Source organism: Bactrocera oleae, chromosome 4 (assembly GCF_042242935.1).
Source record: "Bactrocera oleae isolate idBacOlea1 chromosome 4, idBacOlea1, whole genome shotgun sequence".
Taxonomy (NCBI): domain Eukaryota; kingdom Metazoa; phylum Arthropoda; class Insecta; order Diptera; family Tephritidae; genus Bactrocera; species Bactrocera oleae.
Genome location: NC_091538.1, coordinates 53,101,778 through 53,123,481, shown reverse-complemented (window position 1 = coordinate 53,123,481; position 21,704 = coordinate 53,101,778). Strand labels below are relative to the sequence as shown.

The following is a 21,704-nucleotide window of genomic DNA, read 5'->3' as shown; positions in this document are numbered from 1 at the left end:
ACATAAATCTCGATCGGCCAGTGTCTAGACAGAACTCACACAGCCATTGAAAGGTGGACCTTGCTGAAAGCAAAGAGTTAATTGGACTTCTTACGTTATGCCTTGGGCCAGAAGACTTTGCAACCAGTAGTGAACCACAAAAACCAACGGAACTGCTATCCGTTCCCATTCTGCAATTAATGAGATTGAAGAATCTGCCCAAGGAAACTCATCAGCGTTACAGTTTCCTGCAATACCGCTGTGGCCAGGTACCCCAACCAGTCTAATCATATAATAACTCGAGCTAGTCAGCGAACTCAGTGCTTATATTGCTGCCCTACTTTCGGAGTAGATAGTCACCACTTTGAAGGAGGCTGCGTTCCGGCGCAGTAAATCGACTCTGCAGTACTCAGGAAGCCTAAAACTAGAGCTGCGAGAAAGTTCCTGACAGTGTTCTGCTCCACCGACCCTCCTGGCAAGCTTTGATACCACCGTAAAAACACTTGCTCATTCAGCAAATCCTTCCCTCCCATGACTCTAAATCTATATACAAGAAACACAAAACTGTTGAATTGTTTCGTTGGGGATATGATCCCAAAGATGACAGAAAATATGTTGCTTTGGCTGTAGACGTGAAAGTTTTTATACGGTCCACTCATTAATAGCTGAAGAGCAGAAAAGCTCAGCGGTGATTATTAAGATCCGAGAGGATTGAATTCCTTGTAGGCTTCTTTGTAGTATCGTCAGTAGTTTGATAGAGTACATTGCTGTTAGTGTGAAAAATGTTAGCCACTTTCTCAACTCAACACTAAAAATAGGTAATTTTATATGATTTTTCTTCAAATTTTAAATCTCAATACATTCTGATCCAACACAATGTATATAAAATAATGGAAATAATACAAGCTCAGTCCTTTATTTTAGTTTTTTTTCTCGAACTACTTTAAGTTATTAAAAGAAAATCTTTATTAATATTAGACAGTATTATTCCGCATATTAAAAACCATTTTATAAATTAAATTATTAAAATATTTGACTCTTGCCTAATAAAAATTTGATTTATGCAGAAACTCGGAATATAATATATATGCATGTATTTAATATAAAAAATATATATATACGTTTTATAAACAAAATATATTATACCACAGATTGTTAACCACGATGTTAACCGCCAGAAACACGTTCCCCATTGACGCAAGCGGTAACGCGCCGGCTGGACGCCGCATAAAACATAAAATATATCACCAAAGAACTGACTCACTCTAAATTTAGACAACATACGAGTATGCGCTTATAATAAAATATTTACTAAGTGCTCATAAATAAATGTGTGTGTGTGTGCGTGCCATGCGACAACAAAAATACAATAAAAATAAATCAAGTGGCAACACGATTGAATTTTTATAGGCCTACATATGTATGTGTTCATATGTTACAATTGTTGATCCTAGAACTCTTTAACAAATTTTCCCTAGAGCATTCCGCGCATTACTTCTTGTCACATGTATTAAGGGGTTTTTGAGTTTGTGATAATGACTTTCGCGATATGCTTTGTCAGCCAAAAACTAGTAGCTGCGGTGGATACAACCATACATACATACACATATATGTACAATTTCCTTTAGTAAATGCATTCGAAGAACCGCATTTCCTTGCGATCCACAGCATCCGCGATAATATACCTATGAGCATTCGAAAGATCGCCTTCATTGGCATACCTATATCCGTCTATCTGTAGAGGCATTGTTGTTGCTGTTTGTTGCACGAAAAGCGCGCTAAACCATACACATCATCGGATGCGCATGCAACAACGATATTTTTCTTCGTTTTCCGCTACTTTCCATACCGAAGAAACGCCGAGCGTCCAATGTCGTCATCGTCGTCGTGCTCGGCAGCGTCGAAGTCGCAGCGTGCTGTAAAGCGTTAAAGTCACATATTCACACATTACGTTAACCGTAAACGCGACTTCTTGTCACTGCCAACGCGATCACTCGAATGAGACGCCGCGTACACGGTCTTTGATCGCTGATCTGATCGCCGCTGCTGATCGTGTATGTGTTGTCTACGCTTCTCGGTCTCGTGGCTCAGGACGATTCATTCGCTACGAATTCGTATCAGTAGTGAAAGTGTAGCAAAAGCGAACAGTTCGCCTAACGGGTTCTCTACAATACTTTCCGGTAGATTTGTCGAGTCGTCCGTACTAAAGTGCTTGGCCTCAACAGCCATAACCAAGTAGACTAAATACATATATAAAAACATATCTCCAACATCTTCATTGGCCATCAGCAGTGAAAATACTTAACTAAAAACAATAATAAAAACCAAAATAGAAGAAAGGCAGAAAAATTAAAAACTGAAAAGTGAAAACTTTGATTTCAGTTGAGAAGTTATTTTTAAAAAATATATTTTTGGAATTTCAATTTCATTCTTGATTGCCGCATTGCCGCTACTTGCAATCATGCACAACAAGAAGTGCGAGCGACTGTGTTGAAAATTCTAAAGTGTGTGTTTTCTTATTGAATTAAGGAAATTGTGAAATATTTGGAAAGAAAATATTTTCTAGGGGAGCAATTCTTGTGCGAAAAACAAACCAAATTTTTATAAGATTGCAAGTTCTGTATTGTGAACGCGCGCCAAAGTGTGCTTGTCTTTGTGAAAATGTGGAGAAAATCCAAGGATAATGTTGCACAATATTTGTGCGTGGCGCTTTGGCTGTGTGTGGCCGCCAATGCTTCCGCTCAATATCAACACTTCGTGGATACTTTGGGCGCCGATATATTCTATGAGCACCAGGAGAGCTCAGAGTCGCCAATTCATTATTTGAATGATGGTGATAGCGAGTTCGTCGCGCTGGATTTGAATAAACCCATCAATTTCTATAGTGAAAAATATGATAAACTTTTTGTGAGTACTTTTTAAACTATATATAATACCGTTTAAGTTCTTGCCTATAAGAGATTTTGCCATATTATTTGGAATTTGGAATTTGGTACTTTAAATTGTTATAGCTTCGGAAGAATTAGGACTTTGACTACACTTGCCTGAAAAATAAATGCGTGAATCAAAATTTTCGAAAAGGAAGTGGGAAAAATACGAAGTATTATTTTCATGCAGTCTATAGTATATTTGATTTTTTTTATTAATCGATATATATATGGGGATGGTTATATATCAAAATTATGAGGTTGACGAGTTGGGTTTTGTCAGTTCGTCCATTTGATATAGAGTAACATTGGTGTGGGGCAAGCAACTGTGGATTCAAATTTTAAAAATAGTAGGCCTCGCTTCGCATTGTAAATTGTATGTAAATGTCTCATAAACAAACTTCAAGTAGAGTTAAGATTATTTAATAATTAAAAATGGTTTTTATCTTAATTTGGATCGCTCAATTTGAATGGCAGCTATATGCTATAGTTGTCTGATCTGAACAGTTTATTCGGAGAAGAAAAAAAACAACGCGCGAACAACTTATGTTGGATTCGAATCATCTAGAAATACCCATACAATCGAGTATAATTCACTTTCGAGCTCATACGCGTAAATCCACGATTCATCACCTATCACCATGTCATGGTTGACATATTTCGAAGCACCGCTATCGTATTTTTTTAACATTTCTCTCGACCAATCGACACAATTTTAGCGAATGTGTGCTAGTCTCACTTATGCCTACTATAATTGTCTTAATCTCACGATAGGTCACATGACGATCTTGCTATATCAGTTTGCACACAACATCAATAGTTTCGGGAACTAAGACTGATTTTGGGCGACCTTCACGTAATTCGTCTTGGAGTGATCTTCGGCCTTGATTGAATTCACCATATCATCGATAAACACTAGTTCTTGATGAAACTTTAAGTCTATTTTAAGTTACTGTAAACAACACAAATAGCGCTCGTATATCAAAATGTTCTGAGTATGTACTCGTATAACATCAAAAATCTCAAACTTTACGATTAAGTTGTGTTCTGCGAAATCTCGAAATATATAAGGCAACATAGGTGTTACAACTTTCGAGGCAAAATTAATATACCCTGTTCAGGGTAAAAAATATACAATGGGCATCTCATACACCTTACCTAGATATGTGTATCAGGATTTCGTTGCCTCCGGTTCACTAGATATAGAATGAAGATGTTTGCTTGAGTACGCCTTGGCTTATTGTGAAACACTATTAAATTGGTCTATTCCTTCGTCTAGCCCCCATTTGCACAATATGTTGGTTTATATGGAAAGTTATGACTTACACTTAAAAAAACTTCAAAAGGAATTATACTGGAGCACTGTTTCCGGCTCGTTTCAATTAGGTTTCGAAGACTAGTTAAATAAAAAATAACGCATTTTCAGCCTTTTGTTTCTTTTCCTCTTTTGCAAGATGAGCTCTTTACGATAATTGGAAAATTTTCTATTTTCTAATTTCTTGAAGCAGTGAGGTATCGATCGATTTTAGTTTCACGAGATAGTATAGCTCTTTTAATAAGTATTGAGAATAACATAATCTAATATAATAATATACTATTATTATTATTCATTTATACTTCTATATCCCTAGATTATGATAACAAAATATAGCTATTTATTTCTTTGGCAAATCAAGTTGGTTAGAATAGCTTTTAAATTTCTCTCTAATAATCTTTTGTTATATTGTAAAGCAGTATTAAATATTATGAAATATAACACATTTTGACCGTTTCTTTTGTTGTAGGTATTTTGAATGGTTTTACCCTACAACCCAACTATCGGTTAAATAACTCGTTAATTAACCGACACACGCCTAATTACTAAATATAACCGAAACTCTTGTGTATGTGTGATCGTTTATCTCTTTCTTACGCAAAGGGCTTATGAGTTGTGAGTAGCTGGGTAGTAGCTTAATAGTTTTATGGATTCTATCTTTTTCAAATTTAGCAATACCGATCTTAAATAGCGGGGCTAATACCCCGTAACGTCTCTTAGAGAATATTTTGAAAAATCGAAAATCTTAATTTGAATCGTGTATTTACTTCTCGTCGATGGTACTATTTATTCTCTGTACCAAGTAGTTTGAATACCTTGAAATAGTTTCCACATACTACGTTATACATAAATATTTGAGAGCACCATGCTTCTAAGCACGTCGGACGGTATATTCTTTCGAAATATCCATAGTTTTATTATAACTAATTATATGTCTATATATATGTGGACGTAGCCAGTTTAAAATAAATCAAAAGTAATTGTCAGGTGGTACAAGAACTGGGTGTTTAGTAGCGTGCTGTCACTGACACAATACCAGACCACATATTGTAGAATTCTATGGGGTAACACCCACACATACTTTGCGACATGATTAATCACAAAAAGCGAATGCTACAAGTAGTAAAAAACGACTTAATTAAAGCGAGAACGTCTACAAAAGAATTCCATAAAATTTTCCGAAATATTATTAATTTAACTACTTCGAGTGAGAAAATCCACTTCGCGCAAAAATTGTCGAAAAATAAAAATGCCTAAAAAACGATCATAATTTTCGTAAGTTGACAAGTCGCAATTGTTTGGCTGACGGCCAGCGGTGTTAGCTTTTTTAAGACTAAAGAAGAACTCATATATTACTGGTGCCACATGTGGCCATTAAATATATAGAATATATGGCGAATGTCCTGAGCGATATAAAAACAGAAAACGAAATATGCGGACCAATAGTCGCTGACCACGTCACCAAGCGCCTAATAAAAGTGAAGAGCGCGATAATTTTTCTCCTGACAAGTGTGTATCTAAAGTGTCAATTAAAATTACTAAACTAGTGAGACCTACCTCTACGTGCATGTTGTATGTGCGGTCAAAGTAATGTTGACAATGACTGCATAAAAAATGTGGTGCTAAAGAGGGCGACATAGTTCGAATTTTCCGCCGTTTTAATGACCGAATTGCGGTAAATTTTGGTTCTAAATATACTTGTATGTATGCAGTTGCTAGTATATGAGTACTTATTTCCACAGGTATTTTTAGTATTTTAAACGAGACTAAAACCATAGATTTGATTAGAAGCATGACTGGTCAAAAATACTCTCTAGGGATTATCCAAGTTTGTTGAAATTTTACTTATGTTAAAAATTTTTTTTTTTGTGGTACTTGAACCAACTATCCACCCAATCAACATAGCTACGGGAACTGAATATTGATCAGATGAAAAATTTTTCAAAGTTAAAGGAACTTCTAAATATAGTATTTGGCTTATTTAATGAAAAAATACAGCTATCAACACCCATCAAGTTATCGAAATCAGATTAAGGTTAATTACTTTATTAATGTTAAAATCTATGCTAAGAAGAATCTTCCGCTGTTTCCGAGTGTATTAAGTATGGAACTGACAAGTCCCTAAAAGTCAAAAATCATTGAAGTGGTCTATCTTCGGTCGGTAAGTTTGAACCTTTCAGTGAATTTTTGTTCGATCGGCTCGATGAAATTTGGCCAAGGTTAAATAATTTACAATTTTTAATTGATTACATTTTCTTTTTTAAGAGATAAGTTCCAATTTTTATCTTAATGGTGCCATAAATTAGAGTTAATGTGATATATATATATATGGGTGAATAACATTTTTTTGTTCCGAACCACTGTTTCGGTAGTCAAGAGAAAACAAAATCTGTCTCGAACATACTTTTTATGTGTGAAGATCTCCGAAATTTTTTTTTAAATGGCTGAATAACATAAGAGATCCAATTCTTTGTTGTGTTGTTTTTGAAATCTTAGAAAAATCATATAAAGGAAAGGCTTAATTTTTCTTACCAAATGTTGATGAAATATTGGATCGTTAACTTAGTAAAACACGATTTTTTAATTGTGTAAAACATTTTACGAAATTATATATTCTCCATTTTGAACCAGTAGCTTTTGCCATCTTTTGGGCAACAGATTGATTCCATGCTCATAAAATTTTTGATCCTTGCAGGCAAAAAACTTGTTCAAACGGTTTTTGACGTCGTGATTTGTGGTGAAGGTTTTCTCATCCATAAAATGTTGCAGAGCCTGAAACAAGTAATAGCCCGAAAGTGCCAAGTCTAGAGAACATGATGGGTGTGATAGCACATCTCATGCAAGCTGCAATAGCTTTTGACGAGTTATCACACATGCCTGAAGTCTCGCGTTATCTTGGTGGAACCCTACACCTTTCTTAAAATAAACGATCCCTTTAAAATCGCACCAAACAGACAACATAACCTTTTTTTTGGTGACTATCGGCCTTTGAAGTGGTTTGAGCTGGTTCATTCTGTTTAGAGCATGATCTCTTGCACTTTACATTTTTGTAAACAACCCACTTTTCGTCGCCAGTAACAATGCGCTTTAAAAATTTATCACTTTTTTGACGTTTGATAGACAAATCACAGTCGTTAATGGGACGAAGCTAATTTCGTTCTATAAAAACATGACGAACACATATATATGTCAAGCTTCGTGGAACCCATATGTGCTTATGAAGGGTTGCGTTAGACAAATTTAATCTTTCAGCAATTTCTGGAGTTATTATTCGACGAATTGCATCGACTAAGGACTTTATTTTATCGAAATTGCCGGCAGAAATTTTGCTAAACTAATTTTAGCATTGGCGTTCGGTCAACACATCTTCTTCATACACATCACATAATTTTCGCTTGAACTGCATTTTTACTCTTTTAATAGTAAAACAGTAAAATATGCCGAAAATGCTGTTTTCGATCTTCATCTTCAATAGGGCACCAAACAAAAACTACTTCAAAATATTGAAGACAATTTTTCACAATCAATCCTTACTAGATCAGCTGTTTAAATATATAACGGCAAAGCGGTTAAGTGTGAAGTTGACTGCGGAAAAAATTCAGCTGTGATTATTAAATCAAATTACTTAGTGAAGGACCCAATAAGAATAAACCATATTACATACATTAGTTACTTTTCTGGAAGAACTGAAAGATATCTCAGTATGGACTTATATAATATTAACTAGTAAGCTGATCTTTAAGGTATACTTATCCGATTATCATACCCATATCAAAGGTTGATTAGCCTAATCCTCTCGTGAGATGATTAAATTTTCTGACGCTGTGCAGATTTCAAATATCAAATTCATTACAATTCTACTTTAAGTTCTCACTAAGAGTGATTTGAGTAAGAAGAAAAGTAAATTTAATAAGTATCTTGCATGCACTGTTAGAAACACAAAGCAATAGAAATTAATATTTTAAAAAATATTTCTGTCAATCAGCAAGCTACTAATTTAGCTTAATCTATTAAGGAAAACTGAATCCATTCAACGAGTCTGAAATATCAATATATTTGGGTTCATTGAATTCATTTCGATATAAAGTTCTTGCTTGAATAAATTTATTGCAATTTTCGTATTTATAATCAGTGCAGTCAAGAATCTTATCAACCGATATATGTATATGTAACAACTTCTATATTTATATACTTATATTCATACATGTTTGCAAATAGCCGCTCGAGACTATGTAAATAAACTCGATTTGATCTCGTGCTGCCTTCTGTGCCTCTGCACTGTTTTTATACCGTTAATTGTGTCTCTATATTAAGATTTCCGATCAATCAATCTTTTCATTTGTGTCGGTATATATTGGGTATGTTTGAGTGAGTAGTGTAAGGTGTTCGGTTAGTGTTGTGTGGACATTGCTGTACGAAGTGCAACAACAGCTGCTTTGTCTCATTTAGGTCTGTGATCTATTTTCTCTGTGCATTATGCTGTGCGTATTTATGTGCGTATGTATGTTTGTGTGTGCATGCAAATAAATTGTTGCATTTGTAAGCAAAGTCGAACGCTCGAAATTGTGTTATCATGTCAAATGTTTACAGTTGTACAGATTAACTTGAATTGCTTTGCTTTCGTCTGGTAATGTGTGCAATTTGAGCATTTGATTGATTGCATAGAGAGTTAATTAATTACGAAAATATATATTGTGATAATTTTAAGAGAAGAATCAATAATATTACTTCGGAATTTGCAGATGATTGCTTTAGCGAAGTTGATTGCGTGAGAAATGAAATTATTTTTGGCATACCTAATTCAATTGGAATAAGCCTGTTATTCTAGAAAATAAAGTTTTTTTTAAATTTTACTGATATTAGACTTTGTCAAAGATTTACGAAAGAGCATCTTTTCTGATTTTATAATACTGCTTACGTCCGAGATTGTGTGTACATATATTCTTATTGGATCTAAGTTTATGTGGTGAATATTGGGATTCCTCACTTTGAGGTCTTAAAAAGTCAGAGTGTTATACCGAAATTCTACTACATTCTACTTAAAACAAGATTATTTTAGTTTTCACAAAACGAAACGTTAAGCATCTATAATTTTTAAATCAAATAAAGTAAAACTTCGAAGCAATAGAAGGGATTATATAAGATCTAATAAAAACAACTCGCAACTTATTTTTGCAATAGTTGTTAATCTGTCTCTCGTGTTATATAAGCATGATCGGGTTACGCTAAATGGCGTTAAAAAGATAAGATTTTGTACTAAAAAAAATTCTCAGACAGTCTTTTTATTGCTTGACTCAGTATTGTTTGGTAACGCGTCAAAGATGGACATTAGCAAAGAGAAAATACGCCATATTTTAGAGTTTTTCTTTAATAAAGGCGAAAACGTAAGCTAGGCGAATAAAAGTGTGAATAGTGTTTATGGTCCTGATATTGTAACAGCTAATCGAACGGAGTTTTGGCTTTGTCGATTTCCTTCTGGTAAATTTGATGTTAAGGATGTACCACGCTAAGGGGAGGCACAAAATATCGAACAAAACTGCTTTTTAGTCAAATTCCAACATGAAAATTTTCATATTATATTTGCTCCTATAAATATGGTAGAATTCAAGTAGTGTTGACTGGGTTATTAATTTATGAGGCGGAAAATTGACGATCGTTAAAGCGCTAATTAGCTCTAAAATTGATCGAAACGCCACAGTCTTAGTTATTGGAACAACAACAGCCGGGCGAAAACACTTCACACTTGTGTTCGTATTATAATGGACGTAGGAAAGGCGTTAAGAGTTGCTTAGGGTCTCTAAGTGGCACATATGGTTACATACGTATGTACATATGTACAATCCACACAACGGCTTGCACTTAAGTACGCACTTAAATTCATGAGCATAAATGCTTTATTAAGAGATATATGCTAGATGATCCTTGCGGAGGGAAGTTGCCGGAAGAAAAATAAAAATAAAAGCGAAAACAAATGTGCGGCATAATAAAAACAAACCACTTCATTGATCACAAACCGCATACATATGCACATAAGCATATGATTCTCCGAACATATGCATTCACATACTACTCGTAAATATATGTGTGCTCTGGGGGATTTATGTCGACTTATGCACTTGTGTTGGAGCCCTCGTGTTGAATTCTTATATTGTATTCTTCAGTGCACATATACATAGATGGTAGAAGATTGTTGCCTATCTAATGAGCTTGTTAATTGACTTGCATTGTAACATCACACCCTACAGCTGGTGTGACTAATTACATGAGCAGCAACAATACCCGATAGGGAAAGATATTTGGGTATCATAGAGTTCTTTTAAAATAATTTCGTAAATCTCATTATTGTGTGAAAACAGTCGATCCATCAATTGGTGATCCAATAATTATGATAACTCGAATCCACTATCATACCAAGTATTGAGACTGGTTTTCTTCTTAATATGACATTTCCTGTCAAGCTGATGAGAAATGCTACCGATTTGATAGTGTTTGGCTGGACTTAAATCAGAGCTCAGTCCGAATACGTAGAACTGATTGTTGAGTGCAAAACAACCGCTATCTCAACAACCAAAGTTTAGTTAATTCCGCTTTTATCGAAAATACAACTCACACATATCATTTCAAGAAAATTTAGGAAATTTCGAGGAAAATACAATAATATTAATATCATACCCTGATGAACCACATGTACAATAGACCATCGAATAACTCTTACAGAGGTTAGTCTGTCTCTCTCTATGGTTAGTCATAAAACCATTATAATACCAACCCAAATCGATAGCATTTTCAATTGTATCACTGGTAAAGTACATGTAGTAAAGACTTCAAGTGGTTGCTGATCATGAGAGAGAGTGAAAGGATAATGCCTTTTTTTATATACTTGCAGCATGTTGCTACAAAGCATAATCGTTTTGTTCACTTAACGGTTGTTTCTAACACCTAAAAATAATCGAGTTAGGTATATATATATATATATATATAGATGATCAAAATGATGAGACGAGTCGAAAGCCGAGTGGTTGTCTGTTCGTTTGTGCAAACGATAACTTGAGTAAAAATTAAGATATCTTAATAACACTTGGTACACATGTTCCTTAGCAAAAAGTGATAATGAGTTCGTAGATGGGCGTAATCGGACCACTGCCACGCCCACAAGACGCCAACTCGCAAATACTACATATATTGAAATTCGTTCTTCTATAAAATCTTATGCCGAACATGTCGTTCAATATGTGAGTTATATATTTACAAAACTGCCTAAAAATATGATCTCATGTATATCTCAGTAGTGTCAAAATTAACTCAATCGCTTTCTCTGTCCCCAATATAGCCTGTATAATTTCCACTTGACAAAAGGTGTGTAAATTAAATGAACAATTTTTCTTAAAAATTTTGTGGAAATATAAATGAAATTGGTCTAGACATTGGTCCAAACCTTATATCCCTAAAATAATGAATGGCGATCCTCTGGTTGATGTTTTTACATCAGACAGGCAGCGTAGACAAGCGAATTCACATATCCCCCCAAAAAATAGTCCAGCGGTGTTAAATCGCACGATCTTGGAAGCTACTCGGACTATCCACGACGTGAGATAATGCGCTTACCAAAAGTTTCCTTCAATAAATTTTTCGTTGGTTGTATGGCAAGTAGCGCGGTCTTGTTGGAACCAAAGATCGTCCACATCAATTTCCTTTTATTCTGGCACGGAAAACTCATTAATCATGGCTCTATAGCGTTCCCCATTGACTGTAACATTTTTGAAGAAATATTGACCAATGAAAAGCTGGATCGATGAAAACCTCGTTTTGGGCCTATTCGCCGAACGTGTGGCGTGCTTGATGGTTGTTTGGCTTCAATCCTTGCACGAGTTGGATATTGTAAGCCCGCAAAACAAGATCCTTTCACAAAATCTCCCATAAAGTAGATGAGCACAGCTCCAATAATTGCGCGCGATGGCGTATGGACTCATTGGAGTCTTCTGCGATATATCTATGTCAAATTTCATAAAGATACCTTGGCAAATAAGCTATCTCTTATAAGTATTATTGAGTTGCGGATTGGGCTGATCTTTGGCACTTCAATATTAAGTTTTGCGCACTGCAACAAACGCCCGTTACTAGTTCTACTCACCACTCCAACACAAATCATGCATCGATTGCACGCGTTCCAACAAGCGCTGAACCACATCAAGCATGGTTCACTTCACAAATAAACACAAGACGTTGAGGGAGCAGCATTTTAATGTTGTTTTTGTCTGTTAAGAATGATTTACTCCTCAAAGTGTTGCAAGCAAAAGCGAGTTGTGGCATTGCAAATGTATGCATATGAAAAACGGCCGCCGCAACAATAACAACAATATTGACTTATGCTCTAAATTTAGTTGCATGCATTGTTTATGTTGTTTTTGCTGGCATTTGCTAAGTGTTCAACATTAAGAATTGTTGTCTGTTTTTATTGTTGTTCTGCATAGCACTTATTCATTTCTGATGATGTTGTTTCTTTGTTATAATTTTGCTTATAACACCAACGCACAAGCACACACACTCTCACACATATACCGTATGTCTATATATATATATATATATATATGCGTATGTATGCATATGTGCCACACAGCAGGCGCAAATGCATTGCAACAGTAGCTGCCACACGCATGCAGTTACTCTCATACGCGCATATGTGGCATATGCCTCAGCTGCGGCAGCTATTTGCGGTTACTTTAATGTTTTCGTTTTTGTTATATTGGTGTGTGTGTGTGGTTGCTTGTGTGATTTTTTATTCCCCATTCTGGAGATACGCTTATAAAATATTACATTTGTATTATTTCCACATAATCCACATTTTACACAACACCTAGTCGTTGTTGAAACAAAAAAAAAATTAGAATAAAAACAACAAACTTATTTTAAACTGGAACACAAACAAATGTTGCAATGGTATTTTGTGTTGCATATGCTTATTTCTATCCAGAATTTGGAACGCAGGTGTTTTCAAATGCAGTTCTTTATAAAAATTAATTGCAAATTGATAGAAGTTTTAATTATTGTCGTTCTTTCTTTGGTTTGCGAGATAACATCCTCCAACATCGCTTTGTAAAACTTTTTTTGGAAGCTCGGTACCCTAGTAACTGTCGACTAAAGAAGTCCTCTTGGTCGAAAGTAGCATCTTGGTTTTTATCCCATTTTTAGCCTAATTACCCACGGGATCGGCTTTTATACGCAATTTTATATTCCCTAGTCCACCTTATGTTATACAAGTGTAAGCAATTATTAGGAAAATTCCCGCGAGAATGTCTGATTTAGATTACTTAGTTTTTAAGTTTTGCCTATGAAAGACCCATATATAACATTCTCTCTCTTATTGGGAGTCAGGATTGCGCCTCATCATTTATTACTTCCAACGGTTGGTCAGTTGTCTCTCTCAAAGTTGTATCAGTAGATATTTTCTTAATACGAACACAAAGTTTCGAAGTTCAACGAAGCCACAGGCAGTTTTAAGGTCCACAATACTGAATACAATGTCGATGCTAACTGTAAGCTCTCTAAAAAATAATCTTGTATTGAATATTTTTAACACCGAGCAGATGTCGTAAAGAATAAATATAAGGCATGCTCAGAACATTTCCTTAGTGGCTCCACCTTTGAAATTAATGTAATTTTTTTGCAGTTCGACATAACCTTCATAACACAATTATGAATAAGTAAAATACTATTTTTGGTTGGAAACTACAGTTGATACGAAAGTGTGGTTTGATTAGTTTAATACTTGTATGGGTTATATGAAAGCCGAAGCAACCTTTTGTAAATGGTTTAGTAAATATCGCACAGGCAATATGAGTATCGAAGACGATGAACCGCCTGGATGTACAAAAGGCGCTATTTCGGAAAAAAATTTCAAATATCCACAAAATGAATCTGGATGATCGTAAAATGTGGTTGATAAGACAGCTGACACTCTATAGATATTGAAGGAATGTGTTGGGGAAAGGTTTGAAAATTTGTGTTTGCGAAAGTTCTATGCAAAATGAGTGTCTGATGAGGTTACAATTGGAGCATGCGGCATATCTTAAATCAATGAAAACAATGGCAAAATTTCTAACTCAGCCATAGTTTTTCTGTCCTTAGAATTTCCGAAATCTACCAGAGACGTCCTCTAGAAAAAGTCTGCACAAGAGTTTTAAGTTTGCTATAATCGGTTAATCGCCACTGTTGAATAGTAAAATGGTTTTTTCCCAAAATCAGATATTCTGTAACTTTTCCTTTTTGTATTACATTATAGTGGTTTTCAAACTTTGGAACTTCCTGTTATAAATATTACTAAATCTGACATTAGTTTCTAGTTGACAAGTATATTACTATTATTATTCTTTAAAAATCAAGAATTTCGGTTCATACCATGAGTTCTGTAGACATTTATGATCTAATTACTTTATTGGTTTTTGTGCGTTTTTCTGAAACTTTGTTCATGCTGCTTCTATACTCATATTGTAATAATTCAAATAATTTCAGATCAATACCAACGGCATATTGACGTTCAACATCGATTTTCCGGAGTATATCAATCAACCATTCCCACTGGAGTATCCATCGATTGCGCCCTTCTATGCCAATGTTGATACTACGCTCGCCTATAATATTACCTCGATATCAGTTTTTGAGCCCACAGAACCATATCAACTGCAAAAGGCCACCAAATTGGTGAATTATGCATTCCCCGAAAAGGCGCAATTCGTTGCTGATAAACTGATTGTGGCCACTTGGAAGAATGTGGGACACTTCAGCGCCAAAAATGATAAACTTAATACCTTCCAGGTATGTGGGAAAAGTAAAATTTTATTCAATTTAATTGTACTTATTAATGAAATACTCGTATATGAACATAGGTTGCCCTGATCGCCAATGAGGAGGAAACATTTGTGCACTTTATCTATGCGCATAACGGCATAAACTGGTTACAAGGTGAGACGGGGGTTTTGGGCTTGCCAGATATACGCGCACAGGCCGGTTTTGTCGCCGAAGATGGACGTCACTATTACATTGATGGCTCGGGCACAGATAGTGTGAGTATTTAGTTGCTTCAATTATCGGAAAGTATATTTTATTACCTTTGTGTATTCTCCGTAGGCGCGTTTTACTTTCACTGAGAACTCAAATATTGGGGTGCCCGGTGTTTGGTTATTCCATGTTGGCGCTTTGAATGAGACAGCAAATGTTGAGGTGGCCATTGACCAAGAAGGTCTCAATGTCATACCACAGTCGAAAACTTGTGCGGACAGTGGCCACAAAACTTGTAATTTCAACTCGGATTGTCACGATAAGTCCGACGGTTTCTGTTGCGTCTGTCGTGAGGGTTTTTACGGTAATGGTAAGGCTTGTCTCAAAAATGATTACCCAATACGCGTAACGGGCACCTTGGCTGGTCAAATCAATGGACAAGTGATCGATGAACGCGCCAAACTGCAATCATATGTTGTCACAGCTGACTCGCGCAGTTACACAGCCGTCAATCCGGTTAGCGTGGAGTTGGGCGCACAATTGCGTTTAGTGGTGCCCGTCTTTAGCGCCATTGGTTGGCTCTTCGCTAAGTCGTTGAATGGTGCTGCGAATGGCTATCATTTAACCGGTGGTCATTGCGTGCACGTATCGAAGATACGTTTCGAAACTGGTGAGTCTTTGATTGTAAATCAGACATTCGAGGGTTTGAACTACTGGGATCAGTTGTCTGTGAAGCTCGAATTGTTCGGTGAAGTGCCCACTGTGAGCAGTAATGCCAAATTACATATGGCCGATTATATGGATGAGTATGCGTATGTGTCATCGAATGAATTACATTCCGTGCATGCACATTTGATTGAGATTCCTGAAGAGAATCGTGTCATCAACTTCCAGCTTGATCAATCAATTTACTTTGAACGTTGTTTGCTCGACGATGAAGTGCTACCAACAGGCACAACAGTGCTGCAGAAGGCTTCAAAGATTGTTTTGGACTATTTCGAACGTGATCAGGCCTTACGTACCAGCGTATTGACTAAGATTGGTGTGGACGCTGAATCGAATGCATGTACCGATGGCACGGCCAATTGTGGTGAACACACCGTTTGTGTGCCCTATGAGGATACCTATCGTTGTGACTGCCGTAATGGTTATGGCCCACAATTGCAGGAAGATGGCTTAGAAGTGTGCGTTGATATTGATGAGTGCCTGCTACAAACGCATGCTTGCGATGACAATGCTCTGTGCACCAATAATGAGGGTGGTTTCTCTTGTATCTGTTTTGAAGGTTATGAAGGTAATGGTTATCGTTGCTTGAAAAATGACACAGTCACTGAAGAACATGAGGAATATATCCCAGACTATATTATTGGCAGCAACTATCAAGATGAGTGTCAGGTGAGTTGTTGCTCAGTCGAAAAGTCGAGTCTATAATAAAATTATTATTATCTCTCTCTCTTTCCTTCAAGCGTTGCTCGCATGATGCTGATTGTGTAGAGAGCCGTTGTCAGTGTCGAGCTGGGTTCGAGGGTGATGGTTATGTGTGTAATCACATCTGCGGTCACGATCAAGTTTTGGAAAATGGCCGTTGCGTACCAATTTTATTGGACGAACATTCAGTTCAACCTCAATGCAACTTCTTGGGTGAATGTGAGTGTCCAACTGGTTATGAGTTGATCGAGGATTCTCAAACGTGCCGTTATACCGCACAATACACAAGTGACTCAAAATCTGAGGAATTAAGTGAGTAATGAGGCAGTAATGTCGAATGTGTTTAAGTAAACTGTATCAGAAAACTATATGCGAAAGTGGACTATACTAAATACAAACTAATAAATAAATAATATATGTAGGTTGTTCATTCGAAATACGAAAGGAACTCTAACAAAAATAGAAAAATAAATTTACTTACCGCACTTTTTATTCCTGGCGTTGCTGTCCCTAGATTTATTGCCGTGTTTGGTAGATTGCCGGTTAGAGCGTCTAATAGAAGTTAGACCTAACCATCTAACAAATACTATCTTAAGTTCTTTATATGTACCTAACGCGGCAATAAGTTGAACTTGGTTTACAGCCAAGGTATAAAAAGCTTCGGTCCATTAATCATATTAATAGGATCTTCTAATGATAAATATATTCAATAAATATATGGTGGAACTACTACTTAGGAGAGTGGCAGGTGTTTTAAATTTGGGATTCTTTATTCGGGTTAATCATTCATATGCGGAGTTCTACTATTAGTCGCCCCCTTCGTTTAGTTAACTGCAATCCATCGATATCAATAACATTTTTTACGATATTCAAATTTTTGCTTACAGTACCCTGTGATGTGGATGCTAACTGTCACATAAACGCCACATGTGAGTGGTATGAAAATGAGATGCGTCATGCGTGCACCTGCAATCAAGGCTTCCAAGGTGACGGCTACAACTGCGAACTTATCAACACATCCTGTGCCTATGTAAGTTCACAAAAGCATCCAAATTTAAGAAAAAAAAAACTAAATAAATGTCTTTTTAATGCTTACACTGACTAGAACGGCGACATTTGCGATCCACATGCCTACTGCGTATACGAAGAGTCACGTTGTGTTTGCGAGGATGGTTACGAGGGTGATGGTTATCATTGCCAACTGGCGCCCGATTGCCGCGATAACTCCACTTGTGGTCAGAATGCGTTTTGTACCGTGGGCGTTTGTCAGTGCTTAGCCGGTTATGAGCGCGATGTGTCTGATCTTTGTGTGCCAGCCGGACGTTGTGGTCCAGTCTTTTGCGGCGTTAATGCGATCTGTAAGTGGGACGCGCAACAGGGTGTACAATATTGCGACTGTATTGAGGGCTATGAAGGTGATGCCTTGGAGGGTTGCCGCAGCATACCGCCACCCTGCAATGTACGCAATAATTGTGGCGTGCATGCCACCTGTGAACCCACCGAGTGTGTATACGGAAATAAATATATATGTGCCTTATTTATTCATTAACATATTTTTATCTCTCTGTGCAGCGATCCCGCTAGGTATGAGTGCCAGTGCAATGCCGGTTTCCACGGCGATGGCTATGTTTGTGTGGAGGATCAAAACTGTCTCAACACACCACAGATGTGTGATATGAACGCCAAATGTTTGTCCACCAATAACGGTCTTGTCTGTGTATGCAATCAAGGTAAGGTTCTTTATAAGTTAGTTCCACTCTCCCGCTCTAAGCGTTTTTCACGCCCTCTACGCTTTCACTTAAGAAATAATACACTTTCTCTTTGATTTTTGGTTTGTTGTCTTTGAGGTCATTCAAGCATAGTAAATGTTCTTAAATATTTATTTTTTCCCCTTTTGCTCATACGAAACTGTGCGCGGTTCCTCGCTCTTGCAGGCCGTGCAAAAACAGTAACCGAAAATGGCCAGACCGAGTAAAATGTTGAAGTAACCATTGTTGCGATCCCAGGTGAGCGGATGTAATAGAAATTCACGTAAGCCACCAAATGTTGTCATTTTTGGCTTTGGTGCATGTCCACCACTAATCTGCGGTCCACTTGGTCTCATTGACGGCGGCACTGTTGCGTAGAGTCGGCTTTGCTTCATCGGTTGCGGCAGTGTCGGTATCCTCTTTGCAGAAAGGCCATGCTGTGCTGATAATTTTGATAAATAATGTAATTTAGAAATCAAATTTTGAGAAAACATTTTCTTCATCTATTGAAAAACTTCCTTCACCGAAAATATTGAATTGACACTGACAGTTAAAGCTCCGTATATTTGGTATAATTTTTATGCAACCAAAATATTAGAGACTACAAGTATGGTATTTTGGTTGAGTTTTGAAAGGTTTTATCAGCAAATGCGGTATTTGTACTAAAGCTGTTGAATATTATTATAAGCTTCTCCAAAGCAATAACATATCCCGAGATCAACCCAAGTCCTATCGAGTAAACACCTTTTGTATAATATGAAGTTTGCCTCAATCGAAAATTCGGATTTACAAATCTTTTGGTAGTAGTCTTGCTACTGCGGCTAGATCATTATATTGCTATTTTTAGCGCTCTATGTAACTTTATATGACTTTGGATAACTGGCGTGGCGTGCACAGAGGTGGTTGGGATCCAGTAGAGATTTTTAAGTGTGTCATATTTAAAGAATGGAGGAATAGAAGTAAGCAATAAGGCCTTAGACCTCTACAACAAGAAATCGGCCAATCTCAGTAGAAAGTTCTCTGTTTTAAGAGTTAATATCAAACTCTCGTCTTTTGACGACCGCCGTCAAAACAATAGTTACTTTGATCTACTGTAGACTTGCGTCGATGACAATATTTATTCTAAAGCTCAGAGGAGTTGTTTTCTCATTCCGCTGGGTAGTTCTCTACTAGTTGTCTTTATAATCACAAATTCTTCGCTGTAAATTTAACTTTTTGTTCAAACTACAAAGTATCTGTGTACTTATATTTACTTTTTCGATATCTAAGAATTAATAATTTCTTACAATTTTCTTATAATCACATTTTTCTTATGATTCTTCTCCATGACATTATCAGGTTTCTATGGCAATGGCTCTCTCTGTTTAGAACGTCAACAGCATGAATCCGGTTTCTTACTCGTCAGTCAAGGTGTCGTCATTGTGCGCGTACCATTGAATGGCAAGAATGTGAAACCCATCTCTGTGGCCTCGATGGCTATTAGTCTAGATAAGGATTGTGTAGAGGGACGCCTTTACTGGGGTGATATTTCTTCAAAGAAGATTGTTAGCGCCAAATACGATGGTACAGACTTAAAAACTTTCATTGCTGATGGTGAGTAAATGGCGTAAAAATACACACAAACAAAGAAAATTGAGGATCTTATAAAATTAATCACTTTTACCAGATGTGGAGTCACCTGAAGGCATTGCAATTGATGTCATTTCACGACGCATATACTGGACTGACTCAGTAAAGGATACAATTGAGGTGGCCAGTTTAGAAAATGCTACGCTACGTGCCGTGCTCATAAATAAGAATCTGGTCAATCCACGTGGCATTGCCGTGGATCCGTATAGAGAGTGAGTGCGCTTATGCTTTAGTGCTGTTGACTCATGTGTATTTATATGTTCTATATTAATAGAAAACTATATTGGTCCGATTGGAATCGTGAATCGCCGAAAATCGAAATGGCCGACTTGGATGGTACTGGACGTGAGTTGTTGTTGGGTAACGATGCTGTCATACTACCCAATTCACTGGTCATACTCGAGAGCAGCGGTGAACTGTGCTATGCTGATGCGGGCACCAAGAAGGTGGAGTGCATCGACTCATACTCGAAACGGCTGCGTACTATCTCCAATGATTTGACCTACCCCTTCGGCTTGACTTTCACACACAATCAATTCTACTGGACTGATTGGACAACGTATGATAATATACACATACCTATATCCTCTATTGTCCTACAACACTTTTAACTTTTTGCTTGCAGCAAACAATTGGAAATCGTCGATACTTTTGGCAATCGCCAAAAGGGCATTCAGACGCCTTTCTTCGGCAGTCACAAAATGTACGGCATGACCGCCATCGAGGATAGTTGCCCGCAACTAAACAGCCCCTGTCAGATCAATAATGGTGGTTGTGTAGATGCACGCATCTGCTTGGTGAACAGCAAGGCACCTTCGGGCAAGAGCTGCAAGTGTACAACCCAGTCGAAGAGCTGCAATATGCCACAGTTCGGTGTGCAGTTTTAAGGCGGCACCGAGCTCTATACTTATCTAATAAATACAATTACTAAGTGAAAAATTTTATTTATTCGATTTTTTTACAGCAACACCAACTTTTTGCACAGTTTTCTTAAAAAAATATATATATTTGTGTATGTATGTATTCTTATAAATTATGTACTTATAAGCACATCATTGAAGCAAAATGAAGAAGAAAAAAAAACTATTTATAAATACCATATAAGCTAAAAACACCAATGATTTTTTTTGTAATTTTTATATGCCGAGTATATTGTTCATAAATATGTTTGTATGTATTATGTGTTCGATATCTATTTTTCGGTAAATCTAAGTAATAAAGAGAAATACATATCCACATATGAACTTGTGCTTAAAAAACTATTTTAAAAAATTCAGATTATGTCTCTGTATTGGAGGAAAACTAAAAGAATGCTAATGAATCCTAGGATAAAATCATCATTAAGACCAGGCAATTTTGACCTTATTTAAAGTTGCTTACCTTGTTTTAGTATCTTTCTTCATTTGATGATAATATGGAGTTATTCTGGTAAGTCTTTGCATATTACTCTTTGCTGTGGGTAGGAATTAATTTTCGTTGTTTATTTTACGTAAATTGGGTTACTTTTTTAAATACTACTTATACCCTGAACAGGGTATTTTGAGTTTCCGACGAAGTTTCTAACACCCAGAAAGAAACTTACCGAAAGCAAAGCGGTAATACTTCATTATTAGAATCTTTTGAGTGTACGGTTATAGCTGAATCGCTGGTAACTGTAAAGCGGATGAGCTATCCAGAGGAGAC

At 36.6% G+C, this 21,704-nt stretch overlaps 1 protein-coding gene and 1 long non-coding RNA gene across 3 annotated transcripts; one reads left to right on the top strand and one right to left on the bottom strand.

Annotated features, from left to right (window-relative positions):
- Positions 1-2,090: 2,090 nt before the first annotated feature.
- On the top strand, positions 2,091-21,208 carry Ndg (Nidogen). Its single transcript, XM_036363181.2, has 12 exons — positions 2,091-2,886; positions 14,731-15,033; positions 15,105-15,281; positions 15,346-16,611; positions 16,683-16,956; positions 17,532-17,674; positions 17,750-18,147; positions 18,217-18,374; positions 19,731-19,985; positions 20,059-20,233; positions 20,296-20,580; positions 20,647-21,208. Exons 1-12 carry the CDS (start codon positions 2,641-2,643, stop codon positions 20,906-20,908), a joined length of 3,942 nt encoding a protein of 1,313 aa, XP_036219074.2. The 5' UTR covers positions 2,091-2,640; the 3' UTR covers positions 20,909-21,208.
- On the bottom strand, positions 14,731-17,831 carry LOC138856930 (uncharacterized). 2 transcript variants are annotated; one of them, XR_011395886.1, is made up of 4 exons: positions 17,741-17,831; positions 17,530-17,670; positions 17,126-17,475; positions 14,731-16,944 (listed from the first exon to the last, which is right to left on the bottom strand). It is a non-coding gene; the product is annotated as an uncharacterized lncRNA (long non-coding RNA). The 2 variants fall into 2 exon arrangements; XR_011395885.1 differs by having other exon boundaries at positions 17,535-17,670.
- Positions 21,209-21,704: the final 496 nt, after the last annotated feature.

Excerpts from the sequence above, each read along its gene's own strand:
- Ndg (XM_036363181.2), top strand. The coding sequence starts at position 2,641 with ATGTGGAGAAAATCCAAGGATAATGTTGCACAATATTTGTGCGTGGCG. Across the intron at positions 15,282-15,345 it reads ATGGCTCGGGCACAGATAGT|GCGCGTTTTACTTTCACTGA; the intron begins GTGAGTATTTAG and ends TATTCTCCGTAG. Across the intron at positions 20,581-20,646 it reads TACTGGACTGATTGGACAAC|CAAACAATTGGAAATCGTCG; the intron begins GTATGATAATAT and ends TTTTGCTTGCAG.